The sequence below is a fragment of the Cebus imitator genome, unplaced genomic scaffold (assembly GCF_001604975.1).
Source record: "Cebus imitator isolate Cc_AM_T3 unplaced genomic scaffold, Cebus_imitator-1.0 Scaffold290, whole genome shotgun sequence".
NCBI lineage: Eukaryota > Metazoa > Chordata > Mammalia > Primates > Cebidae > Cebus > Cebus imitator.
In genome coordinates this window covers 1,885,629-1,901,219 of record NW_016107605.1, presented here as the reverse complement: position 1 = coordinate 1,901,219, position 15,591 = coordinate 1,885,629, and the positions used below count along the sequence as shown (strand labels likewise).

The following is a 15,591-nucleotide window of genomic DNA, read 5'->3' as shown; positions in this document are numbered from 1 at the left end:
TCTGTTTGGAAATAGAAAGGCAAATTCTTTTTCTGCTGTGTTCAACACCCCCCTTCATTAAAATATATAAGCCTCATTATATTGATTATGATCTCACTTTTGAAAATCTGCTGTGGGGGGATAGGAACACATCCTTAGAGTTGAACAAATCTAGATTTGAATCTTCAACTCCACTGTCTGAGACTTGGCAAGTTATTTAATTAGCATGAGCCTTATTTCCCTTTCTTTAAAATAGTGGTTATACTTCTTTCCTAAAATGTTTTAAGAATGAGACGAGGAGGACGTAGTGCCTGATACATCATAAATTCCTGCCTCTCTCCCCACCCCCAGCTTTTCAGCTGTTATATTCATGGGTGCAACTAACAAATAACTAACCCAGCTGCCTTAAGACTGTTTTCAGATATGCTTCTCGAAAGAGTTAATGGGGAATAAAATCTATAAACAACAGTCTGTCAGGAAGCAACCTGAGCATTTTATGTATAGTTGTCTTTTGCTATGCTTTCCTCAGTCAAGAAAAATGTTCAGTCGGGCTTAGAAAACTAGATTCACATTGATATTGGAAAGCACAAGAATTCATAATTTTAGATTAGAATATAATGCAATTGAATGGCTTTGGAAAAGTAAATTCATTTGAGCAATATTTTTCAAAACTTAGGATGCATTAGTATCACCTCACTAATGTGTTAGCAATGCATATTTTGGAATCCATCCCAGCATTTCTGATTCAGTAAATCTAGTATTGACACAAGAGATTTGGAGTCATCTTGACCTCTTAATAGTAACTTTGAGGATAAAATAGGTGGAAAATGTTTAAACAAATAAAAAAAATCATTTGTCAACTTTATCCATCCATGTTGTCTTATTACTGTTTTCCACATTAATCCAGGTAAAGTCAGTATGTGGAAATGATGGAAACTGATTGCTCATATTGACTGACTCAAAACCTGGATTCAGGCTATCATTTCATACAGTCTGAGGCAAAGACTGTCTTGCAGAACCTTTAAGCCACGTGATGAAAGTGTGCTGCATTATAATAACAAGATATGTGGAGATCAATTTCAACAAGATAAATTAGTGGGTAATATTTCAGATTAGAAAACAATTTCAAGGTTCCTTTATCACAAGGCCTCTTGATACATTTGAAATATTATTTGATTTACACAAATTTTCACTCAGCTTTTCGGGAAGACAAATATCAGATAACACAAAATTTATAAATAAGAGCTAGAAGGAAGAAACTTAGTGGTCTAAGTCTTAGATGGCTGAGGCACTCTGCTGCTCTAAGATCACTGTCCTTCATAGAATGAAAAAAGAAAAAAAGAAATGGTTAGCTGGGCATGGTGGCATGTGCCTGTAATCCCAGCTACTAAGGAGGCTGAGGCAGGAGAATTGCCTGAACCCAGGAGGCGGAGGTTGCGGTGAGCCGAGATCGCGCCATTGCACTCCAGCCTTGGTAACAAGAGCGAAACTCTGTCTCAAAAAAAAAAAAAAGAAATGGTGGACTTTTTAAAACATGGATTTTACCCTAAAGAAATTAAATATAAGTTTCCTCTTATATCACAATAAAACTGTAATGGAAGTCATGAGAAACCTTCAAAAAAGACCCACCACCACTTTGTGTGTGTGTGTGTGTGTGTGTGTGTGTGTTTTCTTGGTTTTACCTTTTCAAACATTTCTTTCCCATTAGTGTGTGTGTGTGTTTGCTTGGTTTTACCTTTTCAAACATTTCTTTCCCATTAATATTGATGGCAAAATGTCGTTTGTCCAGGTACCCTACCTTTGGGGTAAATCAGAATTTTGAAAACATTGCTCCTGGGTCCTTTGCACTTGGTACTTCCCTATTTAGGGACAGCTGGGGAAACTAAGAAGGTCATGGGAGGAGTTGGAAGCTCTTTCATATTTGTTGCAAGACCAGTCCATCTGTACCTTGAGACTGTTTGATCTATTAGAAGATTGTTATTTTACCCAGCATTATAAACTGTTAACAGCTGTGCCAATATGAGATGTTATTATATCTGCTCTGGAAATTTTTTGCCTCTTCTCCTGAGGCCAAATACCTGCCAGTCTCAATCTCTCCTTTCTCATGCTTTCATATACCCAAACATCTGCATTTCTTTCATACACCTTAATAACAACAATTCACATCAGGTATTGGTTTTCATGCATTCAGTTTCTTATTTTGAATATTTAGTTTGAGAGATGATATCTGTCTTCCAGTCAGGAACAATCAAAAACAAATATATTTTTACTCTCATATACAATAGTTTTATTTTAGAAAATATTTTTTGCAAAAAGATTTTACTATTTCTAATCAGTCTATGGAGTCAGAGAGATCTGAGTTCAAATTAGGATTGTGTGATTAGTCTTGAGTGTTAAATTTGGAAATGTTTTCTTTCCTTGTAAAAACATAATTTGTATTAAAAATCTGTATGTTTTCCTGGTTTTCTAAAACATTCAGGAGGGACTAGAAATAGAGACTTGACAAAAATGAGTTGATCAGTAAAATATATTATTTGCATGTTAGCATATGTTTTGGGTTCTATACATCAATTTGGATAAATTATATTTTATTTTTCTTGTCAGGTAAAAAGAGAAAATTGTTCTGTTATTATAAGTAAAAAAAAAATTCAAGATTTACGAAATCTTGCCAAAAGAAAAAGAATTTTATATGCCTTCCTAATTAGCTCCGAATTATGTGTTCAGTTGGCAATGTATTGAACATGTGTTCAACCTTGTACTATGGATCTCTTTTATAATTATGCAATCTCAATTTAGAAGGTCTTTGGTTTCTTCCCTTGTGGTTTCTTTCCTTGTGCTTCCTTTATTTCATGTCTGTACCTTGGGGCCTACATGCATCCACATCTTGGGAGCATCTGTTCTGCTCCTTTGCAAACGAACTTGTATGTTAAGAAATATGTGACTTGTTAAACTTTTTGAACAGAGTTTTAATGTGAGAGCCCAGAGTAGCACACAGAAAGAATTCAGTTAGCTAATATTTCACAGATGGAGAAATGGATTTAAAGTAGAGGTTACTAAACAACATGTCAAATATATATATTTTTTCTTCTATCCATTATCTCAGTAAGTTCTCTGGCTCTGATCAGACAAAGAAAGCTTTTAGTACAGTGGAAAAACTAACAGCCTGTAAATTTTGAGAAGAATTTAACTGCACCAATTATTAGCTCTGTGTTTTTGGGCAAGGGCTCAACTTCTTTGAGATTAATGTGTCTTCATGGGGCTGTTATGAAGACAAAATGAGATAATTTATGTAAAATGTGGTTTGTAAACCTCAAAACACTGCATAACTTTATTGTTTGCTGCAGCTGCTGGCTGTTATTGTAACCATGCTGGGTCAAACTCTCCATTTTTCACCTCCAAACATAAGTAAACATTTCAGTTGTTTAAATCGGTGAGGAATAGACAGGAAGGAAGACATAGGAATGGGGGTTAGAAGGAGGAAATGAGAGATTATCGAATGCTGAAAAAGATAGATTAGAAATGAAAGTTTTAGACAAAAACAGATAAAAATTGCAAATATGTGATAAAGATTCCAGACACAGTCTTTCCAGCAGGTTGTCACCATCTTCACCCTTAACCCGGATATGGCAGAATAAAAATGAAGCAAAAATAATAGTAATAATCCAGATTTTTTTTTTCTTGTTAAAGACTCTTTTGGTTGAATTTCAAAGATGAGAAATCTAAAAAATCCTGACTTATTTGGCGTAGCTTAGGGCCTTGGTTGCACAGAGCTGTGGTTTCAAGGTGATTGCTTCTATTTATAGTTGTTCGCTTTAGATGAACTTAAAATATTTCAGAAAGAAAGTGGTTTGCTTCAGGAAATCAAGGGTATACACCTGTAAGACTTTTTGGAACCTTAACATTTTAAAAATCTTTATCAATTTGAATGTGTCTACAAATAGGTTTATTAGCAGATAAACCTATTTATTAATAAATATGTTAATTTGTGCTTGTTTACACAAATTCTTCCTTTTCTAACTTTGCAAGGACAACTTCTAATGAGAAAACTTGCAAATGACATTTTGGTTTACATAATAAATAAAATTTTGCATTTGATTTTAGACTCACAAATAATAGATTTATACCCCTTTATAAATTTGCTAATGATGTAAAGCCAAATCTCAATGTAAAAAATTAATAATACTCTAAGACTAATACATTGCAAGGAAATTAAAAAATGGAAAACATAAAGATTAAAATTAGCCTTAAAATGACAAAAATTTTTGAATAGCAAATAATTTATGCAAAATATGTTACAAAATCTGGGATGCTAAATAGTTGACACAAGTACTGTGTTTGACATTTAGTTTCATTTGAATTAGTAATAGAATTTGCTTCTTCCAACATTTACATCTTTTTCTCTTTCTGACTTTATATATTTTCAACAAAAATTTGCTCCACAGTTTTTAAGTTCATTCTTCTTGAAGTTGCTTTTAAATTTGCTGTGACAAACCTGCATAAAACTAGGCTTTTATAGATAGAATTTCTTTGGAAGAGATAAAAATTTAAAAGTTTGACATTGTTTTCAGTTATTCTTCATTGTTTTGATTGACTCCTGTTAGATTGATGTATTGTCATTCTACTTATGATGGCATGAATATAAAATGACAACATAAAAAGCACTTCTAGTGCAACAGTAATTGAAACTTGCAGTTTTCCATTAAAAAGAAACAAGAATGTGTGCTTACTATTGATAAAGTAACAATATTTTCAAACAATAACCTATGTCAAGCAAACAACACAAACGAGTTGATTATTTCAGCTTCTGAAAACTCAGGTTTTCTTAATGTGATTTGAATTAACTTTATAATACAGTTGTATAATCAATATATGATCTGGGCTGGTGTCAAATAACTCTGAGTTATTTCTTTGATAATTTGGAGGTGAATCCCATTATGGATAGCAACATAAACAATTTATAACATATTAAGGATTTTACAATTTACTTCAGTGATAAAGTCCTCCACCATGGCTCATATCTATATTGAATGAGCTGAACATGTTTAAAATTCTTCCTCAGGAGAGAAATGATATAGTGCACAATGCAAAAAAATTCATGTTTCCTTTGAAATGTTTCTAAAATATGGTCTCACAGTTCTAAATGAAAAGTTGTCTTAAGAACCAGGCACATTTTACAGACTGGTGGTTACTTTTAGGTAAACTCCTTTGTGTTAATTAGGAGAAAAATTGCTACTGTACAATTATTATGCACTAAATTCCCACCGTGGCCTGAAAATAATGAGATGTAACAAAAGTTTTTGTCACTGGCAGCTGCACGTTTTAACTGTATCACAAAGTCTGTTGCTGTGGTTACGGCCTTTGTTTCCAGTGAGGTTTTGTCCATTCTTCCCCCCAACCCTTAACAATGGATACTCAAAAGAATGAAATAATGAGTCATTCATTCAGAAATATGTTGTTAAAATAACCCTCTTTATCATTACATTTCACTGCTTAGAAACTAGGCTGTAATTCAAGGCAACAGTTAAGTCTGAGAACTGTTAAAAAATCTTTGATTTCTTTTTTTCATTTTTAAGAAAAACCTGTCTATGTAATTGAAGAACTTCTTACAAGTCTGAACAATTAAATCTTTTTCGGTTAATGTATTATTTCTGGAACAAGTAGATAAAATTCTACGCAGTAAGCATAATAAAAATCGTGCATGTTTCGCACAGCACAGAATTTTAGAGTCAAGGTTTCTGGGCACAAAAGCAGTAACAAAACAGTCCCTACAAAACTGAGTAACTCTGAATAACACAAGAAATAATTGTTAATTTAAAATTTTAGAAACTGAAATGTGTAAAGGTTTTAAAGTAAAATGTAATTAAATTATGGTACTGTACATACCAGTTGTTTCTATAATTGAAACTTTACAATATGAAAAATACATTAGCTTTGTACAGTTTTTACAGGTAGGTAGGATGAGTTTTGAAAAAAAGATTCTTTTATTTTTCAGGGTCATACTCTGTTTAAGTCAAAAAATACTGCACAACTTAGCTAATTACAAAGTGTAGACTTAAAACAATTCATGTCTTCTTTATTTCATGAATCAATCTTGGATTTTTTGTTTATTTGAACAGTGGATTTTGTGTTTTGTTTTGTTTTTAGAGTCCGCAATGAACACATCTTCCTCATTTTGTCCTTGAGTTTACAAAGTTTGGTAGCAACCCTTGGCCACCAGTGATCTCAGTTAAGCTAGCTGCTGTTTATGGTCACTGATTCGGCCAGCTGTTGTGATTGTGCTCAGGTCCAGCTCAGTCTCTAGGTGTGTTTCCATCGTATCTTCCTGTGCATTCGTTTCAAAGGACTTATGGGAGAGAAGTTCATGATGCACCCCACAGTAACTTATTGTGGGCTGGTCGTATGCCAGAAAGGTTGACACATTCATTGATAAAGGTATCTGGGGAAAAATGACATGAGAAAAGTCAGTTATAGAAAGAAAGACAACTTTAGGGGAAAGATTTGGAGACTGAAGTGCTGACCAGACTAACCTCCATGGTTATATCTGTGGCCCTGTGGCCTAGGTGTCCCCATATTATCCTGCTAATGTCCCTCATTCTCATATAGCGAGATCACTGTGACAGTTTTAAATCCTGGGTTTGAAACTGCTTAATTCTTTACTGTAAGATTCAGATAAGTAGTAGCCTACATGGTTCTAAAAATGATAAAACCTTTATTGGAACAGTCTGAAGATTGCTTTCCCTAACTGGGATAAAATTGTGTTTTTCGAACTGAGAAATGCTATTATTATTATTAGTGTTAATTAGTCCCATTACCTGTTTAGGATACAACAGAACAAGAGTGATTCTCAAACTTTAGCATGTGTGAAAATCACCACCCACTTCTTTAACTAGTCAACCCCTTGCCACCCAAGTTTCTCATCCAGTAGGTCTGGGATAGATCCTAGAATCTGCATTTCTTGCAAGTTCTCATATGATGCTGTACCATTAATACACACACTGTACTTCGATAACCATTGCCAAAAAGAATTATCTAGACATGCCATTCTGGCTATTCTTACCCATAACTTCTTAATATTTATTTTATCAAAAAGACTCCTTAAAATATTAATATCTGTAGTTTGGTCTATATATCTAAAATTTGGATGAGCTTAGAGTATTCCCAGGAAAAACCTATGATTCCTATGAAGATCTAAAAAGCATCAAAGGATGATGCTAGTTTGAAAGAACCAGTGCTTTACATGACAAAGGGACTCCCTTGCTAATTAAAGAAAGCAAGTTCTAAAGAGGTGACGGAAAAAGCAAGCATGACCATGGTGAGAAGAAGGGAAACATACATGTTACAGACAGAGGGGAGCCTGATATATAATCAGATGTCAGAGTCTCAAGAGATTTCCCATTTGTTTTTCAGTGAGATAAAACCTTGTCCTAAAATGCAGGCAGATTTCAGGAACCTTCAGTCCTGATCTTGGTTTAATATCCTAATTACTAATTCATGTTGTTAAATTATCCAGCAGGTAAAAGCTTCTGTCATTCTTGTTTGGTGAGCAGAGGAAATATATATTTGTTTGAGCACATAAGACTAAATTCCCTTCTGATCTCAACTGAAATTTGAGCCCAAAGCTAAGAAAAATAGAAGGCCTAGGTGTTATTCTTTTATTAACTGCATATTTACTTTCTTACCCCTCCTCTGCATGCATTAGAACCATTTTTTCTGTTTCCATCCCTACTGTTCTACTTATATTTATTTCTACTTCAGTGAAAATTCATGGATCAAATATTACCTTTTCTCTCTTTAATAAAAGTAATCAAAAATAAAAATAAAACTAATCATTTCTTTTGAGATTATTTGCTTGTAATAGGAATATTCCAGCATATCAAATATATACAGCTTAGTTCTCAGAAAGAGAAGTATAATCCAGTTCATTAAATGAAATTCCTGAGTAACTCTTCCTGTTTATGTGAATTTTTAGGATTTAAAACAAGAAGTTATCTGATGTGTGAATGAAAGATGTTATACACTTTAAAAATGGTCAAGGTGACAGAAAGATCATAAATAAAATGCTTCAGAGTAAAATAGGATACTCATATTTAAAATAAATAAGAACCTTGTTGTCACAGATGAAATAGCCCAGATAACTAAAATATATTTTTATGTAAAAGTAAATGTGCAGCATGAATACATTTGAGTCATAGAAGAGAACCAAAATAGTACTGTTACTGGGTACATGAGTTTTACATTATCCTCTGGGAAATCAGTGCTCTGTAATGTGTTATGGGTCATGTATCTGTAGGATTTTATATGCTTGTTCTTATTTGTCACGGAAACTTATGCCTCATATATGCAGAATCATTTCTGGCTTACTTGGAATTAACTCTACTGTGAATAATTTGTAATTTCTATGGCCATGATTTATGAAAAATAATAAACCATGATACATTTATTCTATGTGTGTGTGTTTGTGCACACACAATTTCCTGCTTGACTTAACGTTTAGAGGCTACTGGTATGCAGAGTGCGAGTCCTAATTTGAACCATTATCAATTAAACAGTTAGCTCTGATTATCTATTTTTAAAATCCCACATAATATTTTCTTTAGTAAGTTTCTTACTGTTGGATATGTCTTATTTTGAAATACCTTACATCATGATTATACTGTTTTAATATAAATACATATTTTTTCACATTTTAATATTTCTCATATTAGGATGGAGCTTATAAGCAATGTAAATGTTGAACATATATCATTTCTCTACAATTGACAGTGCATTTTAAAGTTGATTCTATCTTATTAACAACAAAATAACATAGTATGATGTATCAGTAAGTGGAATGTAATAGCTAGCCATGTCTGAATACAACATCACAATAGATTTTTCCCATTTGACTTAAATGACTTGGAAAATCTAAGAGACTTAGCATTGGATATATACCCATGTGTATATACAGGGGTACACACATACAGATACATACATGATCTATAAATATATACATATATACACATGTATGTATGAACTTATAGCCAACTACTCATAGTTTCAAAACCATTTAAATCAGGCACAGAAAATACAAATTTTGGTGATACATCGGTTTGGGATCACTTTTACGTATTTATGACATATATATAAGGTTCATGTAAATATATACCTATGGATATGTATATGATATGGTATATGTAAGCACATGTATGTACATTTACTCATAAGTTTTTCTAATTGCATTCAGGTAAATCTTTGTTGAACTGTGAACATTTTGCACTGACAATTTTATTGGAATGGCAAGTAAGTTAATTTTTTCCCTTTTTTTGAGACGGAGTCTCGCTCTGTCACTAGGCTGGAGTGCAATGGCGTGATCTTGGCTCACTGCAACCTCCGCTTCCCAGGTTCAAGTGATTATCCTGCCTCAGCCTCCCAAATAGCTGGGACTACAAGCGTGCACCACCACGCCCAACTAATTTTTATATTTTCAGCAGAGATGGGGTTTAACTATGTTGGCCAGGATGGCCTCAATCTCTTGGCCTCGTGATCCACCTGCCTTGGCCTCCCAAAGTACGGGGATTACAGGTGCAAGCCACCGTGCCTGGCATAATTTTTTAATGTATAAAGTATTTTGTTAACTTTATGTCATTTCTTTCTCAATTTTTAATTTCTAAATATTTTATACGGATGTAGCTTAAGGTATGTTTATTCTTTTGTGGCTAATTGGATAAAAATTATTGAAGCTATATGATATATGAGGCACCATGCTTGACCGTGTGTAGAACCTAAATTTCAGTGGAAGGACCAAATGATTTAGGAATAGAATATGGTCAGTAATTTTCTTTTTAATTATATACTGTTTCAAGCAGTTTCTATAAATAATAATTCACTAGATATTTATATTAAATACAATTGCTATCATGTATTTAAAAATATGTAATATAAAAATAAATTTTTCTTAAGTTTAAAAGACCTAGTTCATTGTTTATTGAGGTGACACTAAAAGCCTATGATATGAGGAAATACTTATTTCATTATAATATCCATGTAGCACAGAAATTGCATGTAATTTTTAACATTGATTACACAAAATATGATTCCTAAATGTAACAAAGATAAAAATAAATATTCTTTATTATCTAAATCTGTATGGGAGGGATATTTTTGCTTCTAATTGTTTATAATGAGAAAATTACTTCCTGGTCAAAGCAAGTCTCCGTCATGAAAAATATTACATATATTGTTTGTAGTATCTTTTCTTCTCCACATCAACATCATATGTTGATGGCTTTCTCAGTGTAAGGCATTAGATTTTGACATACGTTAATTCAAGCAGGAAGTCAGATGTTAAGTGTGCAGCACATTTTCTCCTCAAGTAGCAGCGCACTGCCTGACGTGACAGTATTGCCTTAAGAGGTATTCTTTGGTTCTTCCATGAAGGGGAGATTATCTGTGCCTCTCAAATTATAGTCAGTTGTTTGAGAATGTGGCAAATGACAATTTGTGATAGTGTCATAATTTGAAAAAGGAATGTCACTAGGATGCAACCAATTTATGTTTCAAATAAACAATCTAAAATGATAAGAAATTAAAATCTGCATATAGTATTTTTCACACCAGGGTAAATACTTCATGCAGAGGTTTGGACAGCGACTGTAGTTCAGCAATCTTTTGTGGCGGGTGCTTCAGTTTTGTTGGGAGGGTAGGTCCTTGCACCAAAAAAGGACTGGTGGCTGGGTAGTAATGGAGAGGGTCAGCAGCTGGCATTAAAAAAAAAAACCTGTTTGACTCAAACATGTAGCTCCCTCCCTGTCACCAACTCGCAGTAAATTTCATTCTCTTCAAATAACCATCAAGTGATCTTGGGTCCTTTTTTCCTTTTCTTTTTTTTTTTTTGCAGTAACTTTCTCTCTCTCTCTTTCTCCATTTTTACCTGATTTTTATTAGCATGCCTTCTCCTGTGAATAGGGTGTTCAACAGTACAGTCCCGATTTATGCTTATTGTCCCATTTTGGACAATAAGTGACCTAGTCATCCTACCTAAACATTACCCAAATACATTATTTTGTAAAATAAACGGTTATCCTAGGTATCTGAACTAGCTAGTTGGAATAAATCAGAAAGGGCAATAGGAGATTTAAATCTAATAAGGCATTTGCTTCCCCAGATCTTTTGTTAGAAGGCTCAATGTAAAGTCTACATAGAATATTTCTTGTCATAACTGTCTGAGAATTGAGTTTCTTTCAGTGTATTTTAACCTGCTAAACTCCTATTTATCATCACTCCTGGTTTCTTTTAATGCTCCAAATCACCATTTTCCAAGGTAATTATTCTTAAGGAGAATTACCCTTAAGAATTGTGAATTGTGGAGATTCAGGGATATAAACACTTACTCTCCAGAAAGCATTATCAAGTGTACTCTGAGCTAGAAAATCATCATATACTATTGTAATAATGAGCAGTAGTAACTGACCTATCATTTAGGAAATTCCCTTAGGAAAAATTTTGATTCTGCCAAAGTAGCAGGGTCTTGACATCAGTGATGTTTGCCCTAGCAGTAATTTCCCAGTGATGTCTCAAGTCTCATATCACTGTCTCGTATTAACATTAATGCTATGTGCCTTTCACATAAAAAGTATAAAGTTAGATGATTAAAAATAAGTAATTACTAATGGTCTTTTCCCCATTTATATGTATTATTTGAGTTTGTATTTATAAAAAGTGAGAATAGCTTTATAAAGTTTCTAATTTGTGATTAAGTAAAAATAATTATTTGTACCACTTATTAACTATATAATATCTAGGTATATTTGTACAAATATCTGTGTATATATATGAACATTCATATGAATTTCTCATAATTAATTTGTTAAGGTCACTCAAAAATCTCTTCTGTTGGATAGAAAAGATTATTTTATGTACAAAATATTTTGAAGAACAGAAAATGACAGTCTGCTTTTGTGAAGGAATAACAAAAAGGCTATTTTGTTCTCTGTCTAGAATTCTCTCTCTAGTTTCCTTAGTAAGTGTTATTTCTGAATAGAGATTTTAGTATGTATAAATATTTCTACTGATTGTCTGACGGAATGCTAATGCTATCCTCATATATCACAGGGGAAATCTTCTCATTTTTATAAGGCTGAATGTTATCTACCTCTCTAGGTTGTTGAAAAGATGATATTTTAGGGTTTTTATGAATATCATTTTGATCATCTGCATATAGTGAAAGAAATGGACTTCTTAATGAAGGAATTCAGTTTTGTAGCTGCAGCCCTTACCACTATCAGATGATGTTTTTCTCCATTTTGTCTTGGAATTCAGCGGCCTATTATTTTGCTTTTATTTTTCAGCCACTAAACTTACGGGTTTTCGGCTGAGTTTATTTCCACCTACTAACATAAAATAAGAAATAGGCATTTCAATCTTTTTTCTAGTTAATGATATTTTTCTAATTTGTCTTTAGATTTGTTTCAAACTGAGCTTATTATCTCTAAATACAAACTGGTTCTTCTTCCCCTGGTCCCTGCTTTGTTACAGGGACCACTGACTAGATTAAGTCAGCCCAATCTACTTAATGCCCATCTACTTTGACTCCCTGTCCCTTGTTCCACATGTCCCATGATTTGCCAGGTACTTTCTGGGCATCAATGGCAGGCACTTCTCTCATCTTTGTTGCCACTATCTTGGCTCAAAGTATCATTACCTTTTTTCACCTTAGTGACTATGAGTGGTCTCCTAATTAGTAGAACTGCCAATCAAATTGGAGATTTACAAATCTGTTCTGGAGAAAATTAACTATATTTTAAATTTAAATGTAAGCAATATGTAGAAAATGGTAAATACTTTCTTCTTTTGTTTTCCTTTTTATTGGGGGGGGTTCATGTCTAAAGCATTATTCTTTGTCTTTGGAAAGAAGTGGGATTTGAAATATACTTTATTCTGGGAAATTAGCTTCCTTAAATATATTATTTACATATATTTCTTAAATATATACACATGTATGTTTGTACATGTATCACACTGCCTTTAAAATTCTCAATTTACTTAAAGAAATGTTTTAATTTCTAAAAAATACACTTGCCAATGACTTTATTCTTGTTCATTTGATGACTCTACTTACTGTTTCATTTACATAAGCTGATTTTCATAACTAGCTTTGGGTTTTGCTAGGGTATGCGCAATTTGATGTTTGGAGATTGGCTATCAACATTTATTTTGTCCTATCGAGTTTGACCTTTATGTAAAGGCTGGTAGTTTTGCTTAGCTGTCCCTTTGGTACTATTTGAGTAATATTAAGAAACCCTTGATTGAAAACACCTTTTCTACCGGCTTGACTCTCAGCTTGAAAATTTTGTCACAAATCACTATTTTGGTTTCTAAGTGTTGAGGCAGTTGATAAAATATAAGTGCTTTATGAGAGAAATAGTGTAAGGAATTACCACACTGCAGCTTGAGTCCCTGGCAGAGTGTCAGGGACGGCCTTGATGTTGCTTCAGGTTCTACCATATTTTCTTTAGGATTTCTGCAGCTCTTACTCTGCCTAGCCACCTTCAGAAGCTGTGGACCTTTGTTGCATCTATCAGTTGACCTGGCCTGGACAGACTTTAGCATTCTCTTCATTATTTTCACTATCTTCACGTAAGCATTTACTGTGTAGCACACGTACTATACCACATGCTAAAGTTGTCTATTTTAAGCCTTCTAATTCTACTAACAGTTGAGAAAAGGAAGACTTAAGATAGTTTAAATAATTAGTATAAAATCGCTCATGTAGTGAGTTGCCTAAGTTGTTGCCTGCCTTCTTAACCACTACACTTTGCTGCCCGTCTGTCAGGCTAATTCTTCCTAGCCTTAGAACCTAGAGAAGTGAACCCAATATAAGCATCTGATACTATGTAACATGAATTTTCAATATTTGAGTCTTATTTCCATTAGTGTAAATACTAAGATTCTTATGCTTATACTGTAGTTTTATGATGCTGCTTCGTATATTTGGTCTTCAGGAAAGAAACTTAGTTTATGATGGATTTAGGATGTGGGTAAGATAGAGACAGCTCAAAATCAGAATTCTCTGCTTCTTCCTACACTCATATTGACCAATACAAGGCATAGGGAAGAATCCAATCTCGAAAACACGCAGGACTGGGACAGGAACCTTGAGTATACTCCTGGATACATTTATGTGTAAACATGTTCAGGGAGACGTTTGCGGTTTTTAAAGGTAGATTCCTGTGTTTACTTAGAAATTGGTAGATATTTTCCAAGTAAAATATGTTAGCTTTTCTTTTTAACAAAATGTGCAAAAAGAAACTTAAATTAATCTGTAGTTTATTTTGTTTCATATGAAACTATACTTGTCTTGAATTTTTTTCTGTATGTAAAACATTGCTAGGCAGGTGCTGCAAAAGTACAGGACTGGGAAATGGAGAACAAACATGATGAAGACACAATTTCTGCTCTCTGGCAAAATTACAGGCTTGTGAAAGAGATGGCCAAATATTGCAAGAGAGTAAAGGAAGGCAATGGACAGAAGGGCCTAGGAGACAAGATATAGTGTATGTGTGGGTGTCTATACACACACGCACACATACACACGCACACATACACACACACACACACACACATATACACACATACATATATTTACTTTGGCTGATTCAACTATATCATTCACCCTTTGGGTGTGCAAAATGAGGCAGCCATCTTTTTCCCTTGAAAATAATGTTTTTCAGATTTGTTGGCAAGTGTTCATATTGTTGAGAAGTAATTCAATATTTACTTTATGGACTCTCCCACAGAGATTATATACTTTACTTTGAAAGTGATTTAAATGTTCGAAGAGCAATCTATCTCCTGGAACTCTTTAGCAATTCAATGGTTAATTTGTGTGAGTACAACAGAATGTTCGGTCATTAATTTTAATTGTCTTGATTCTACTGTTAAATTATTTTTTAAGAAAGCACTTTGAAGAAGCATTTAATTAAGAGTCTGAATTAATGTCATCTATCTTTAAATTTAAAAACCTAACATATTAAAATATCTTTACAATTTTTAAATGTAATTCAGGCCCTGGTACTTAATTTTTATATTTCCTTAAGAGCTCAATTGCCAACTAAAGTAACAAGTACTATCATGAGGCCACAAGTACAATCCTCCCTCAGTATCCATGGGGCATTGGCTCTAGGACCCCCAATAGCAAAACCTATGGGGACCCTTAGATTTATATGAGTCCTTTATATAAAATGATGTGTAGTATTTACATTTAACCTACATGCATCCTCCATTTAACTTACATATATCCTCCCATATGTTTAAAATCACCTGTAGATTGCTCATAATACCTAATACAATGTGTATGCTATGTAAGTAGTCATTAAACTGTATTGTTCTATTTGTATTATTTTTAATTATATTGTTATTTTTATTGTTTGTTTTTCTTGTATATTTTCAATTTGTGGTTAGTTGAGTTTATGAATGTAGGTCCCATGAATATGGAGAACTGATAGTACAGGATAATAAGGCAAGAACTCAATATAAATTTGCATATTTTCAAGTGCCTGTAACTTGAGAATAGCGAGAGAGGAAACATTGTTTGCAGGAGTATAATAATTCTTTTAGTGCTATTTGTGCAAAAAG

General features: G+C 33.3%; 2 protein-coding genes across 4 annotated transcripts in view; one reads left to right on the top strand and one right to left on the bottom strand.

Annotated features, from left to right (window-relative positions):
• CTNNA3 (catenin alpha 3) overlaps nt 1-15,591 on the top strand; it is a 1,771,160-nt gene that overhangs the window by 583,955 nt on the left and 1,171,614 nt on the right. The window lies entirely within an intron of this gene.
• Nucleotides 2,152-15,591, bottom strand: part of LRRTM3 (leucine rich repeat transmembrane neuronal 3) — a 178,386-nt gene continuing 164,946 nt past the window's right edge. Inside the window, exon 3 of the mRNA XM_017502079.2 lies at nt 2,152-6,415. Within this exon, the coding sequence (XP_017357568.1) occupies nt 6,206-6,415 (210 nt within the window). The 3' untranslated portion in view covers nt 2,152-6,205. The remainder of the gene's footprint in view (nt 6,416-15,591) is intronic.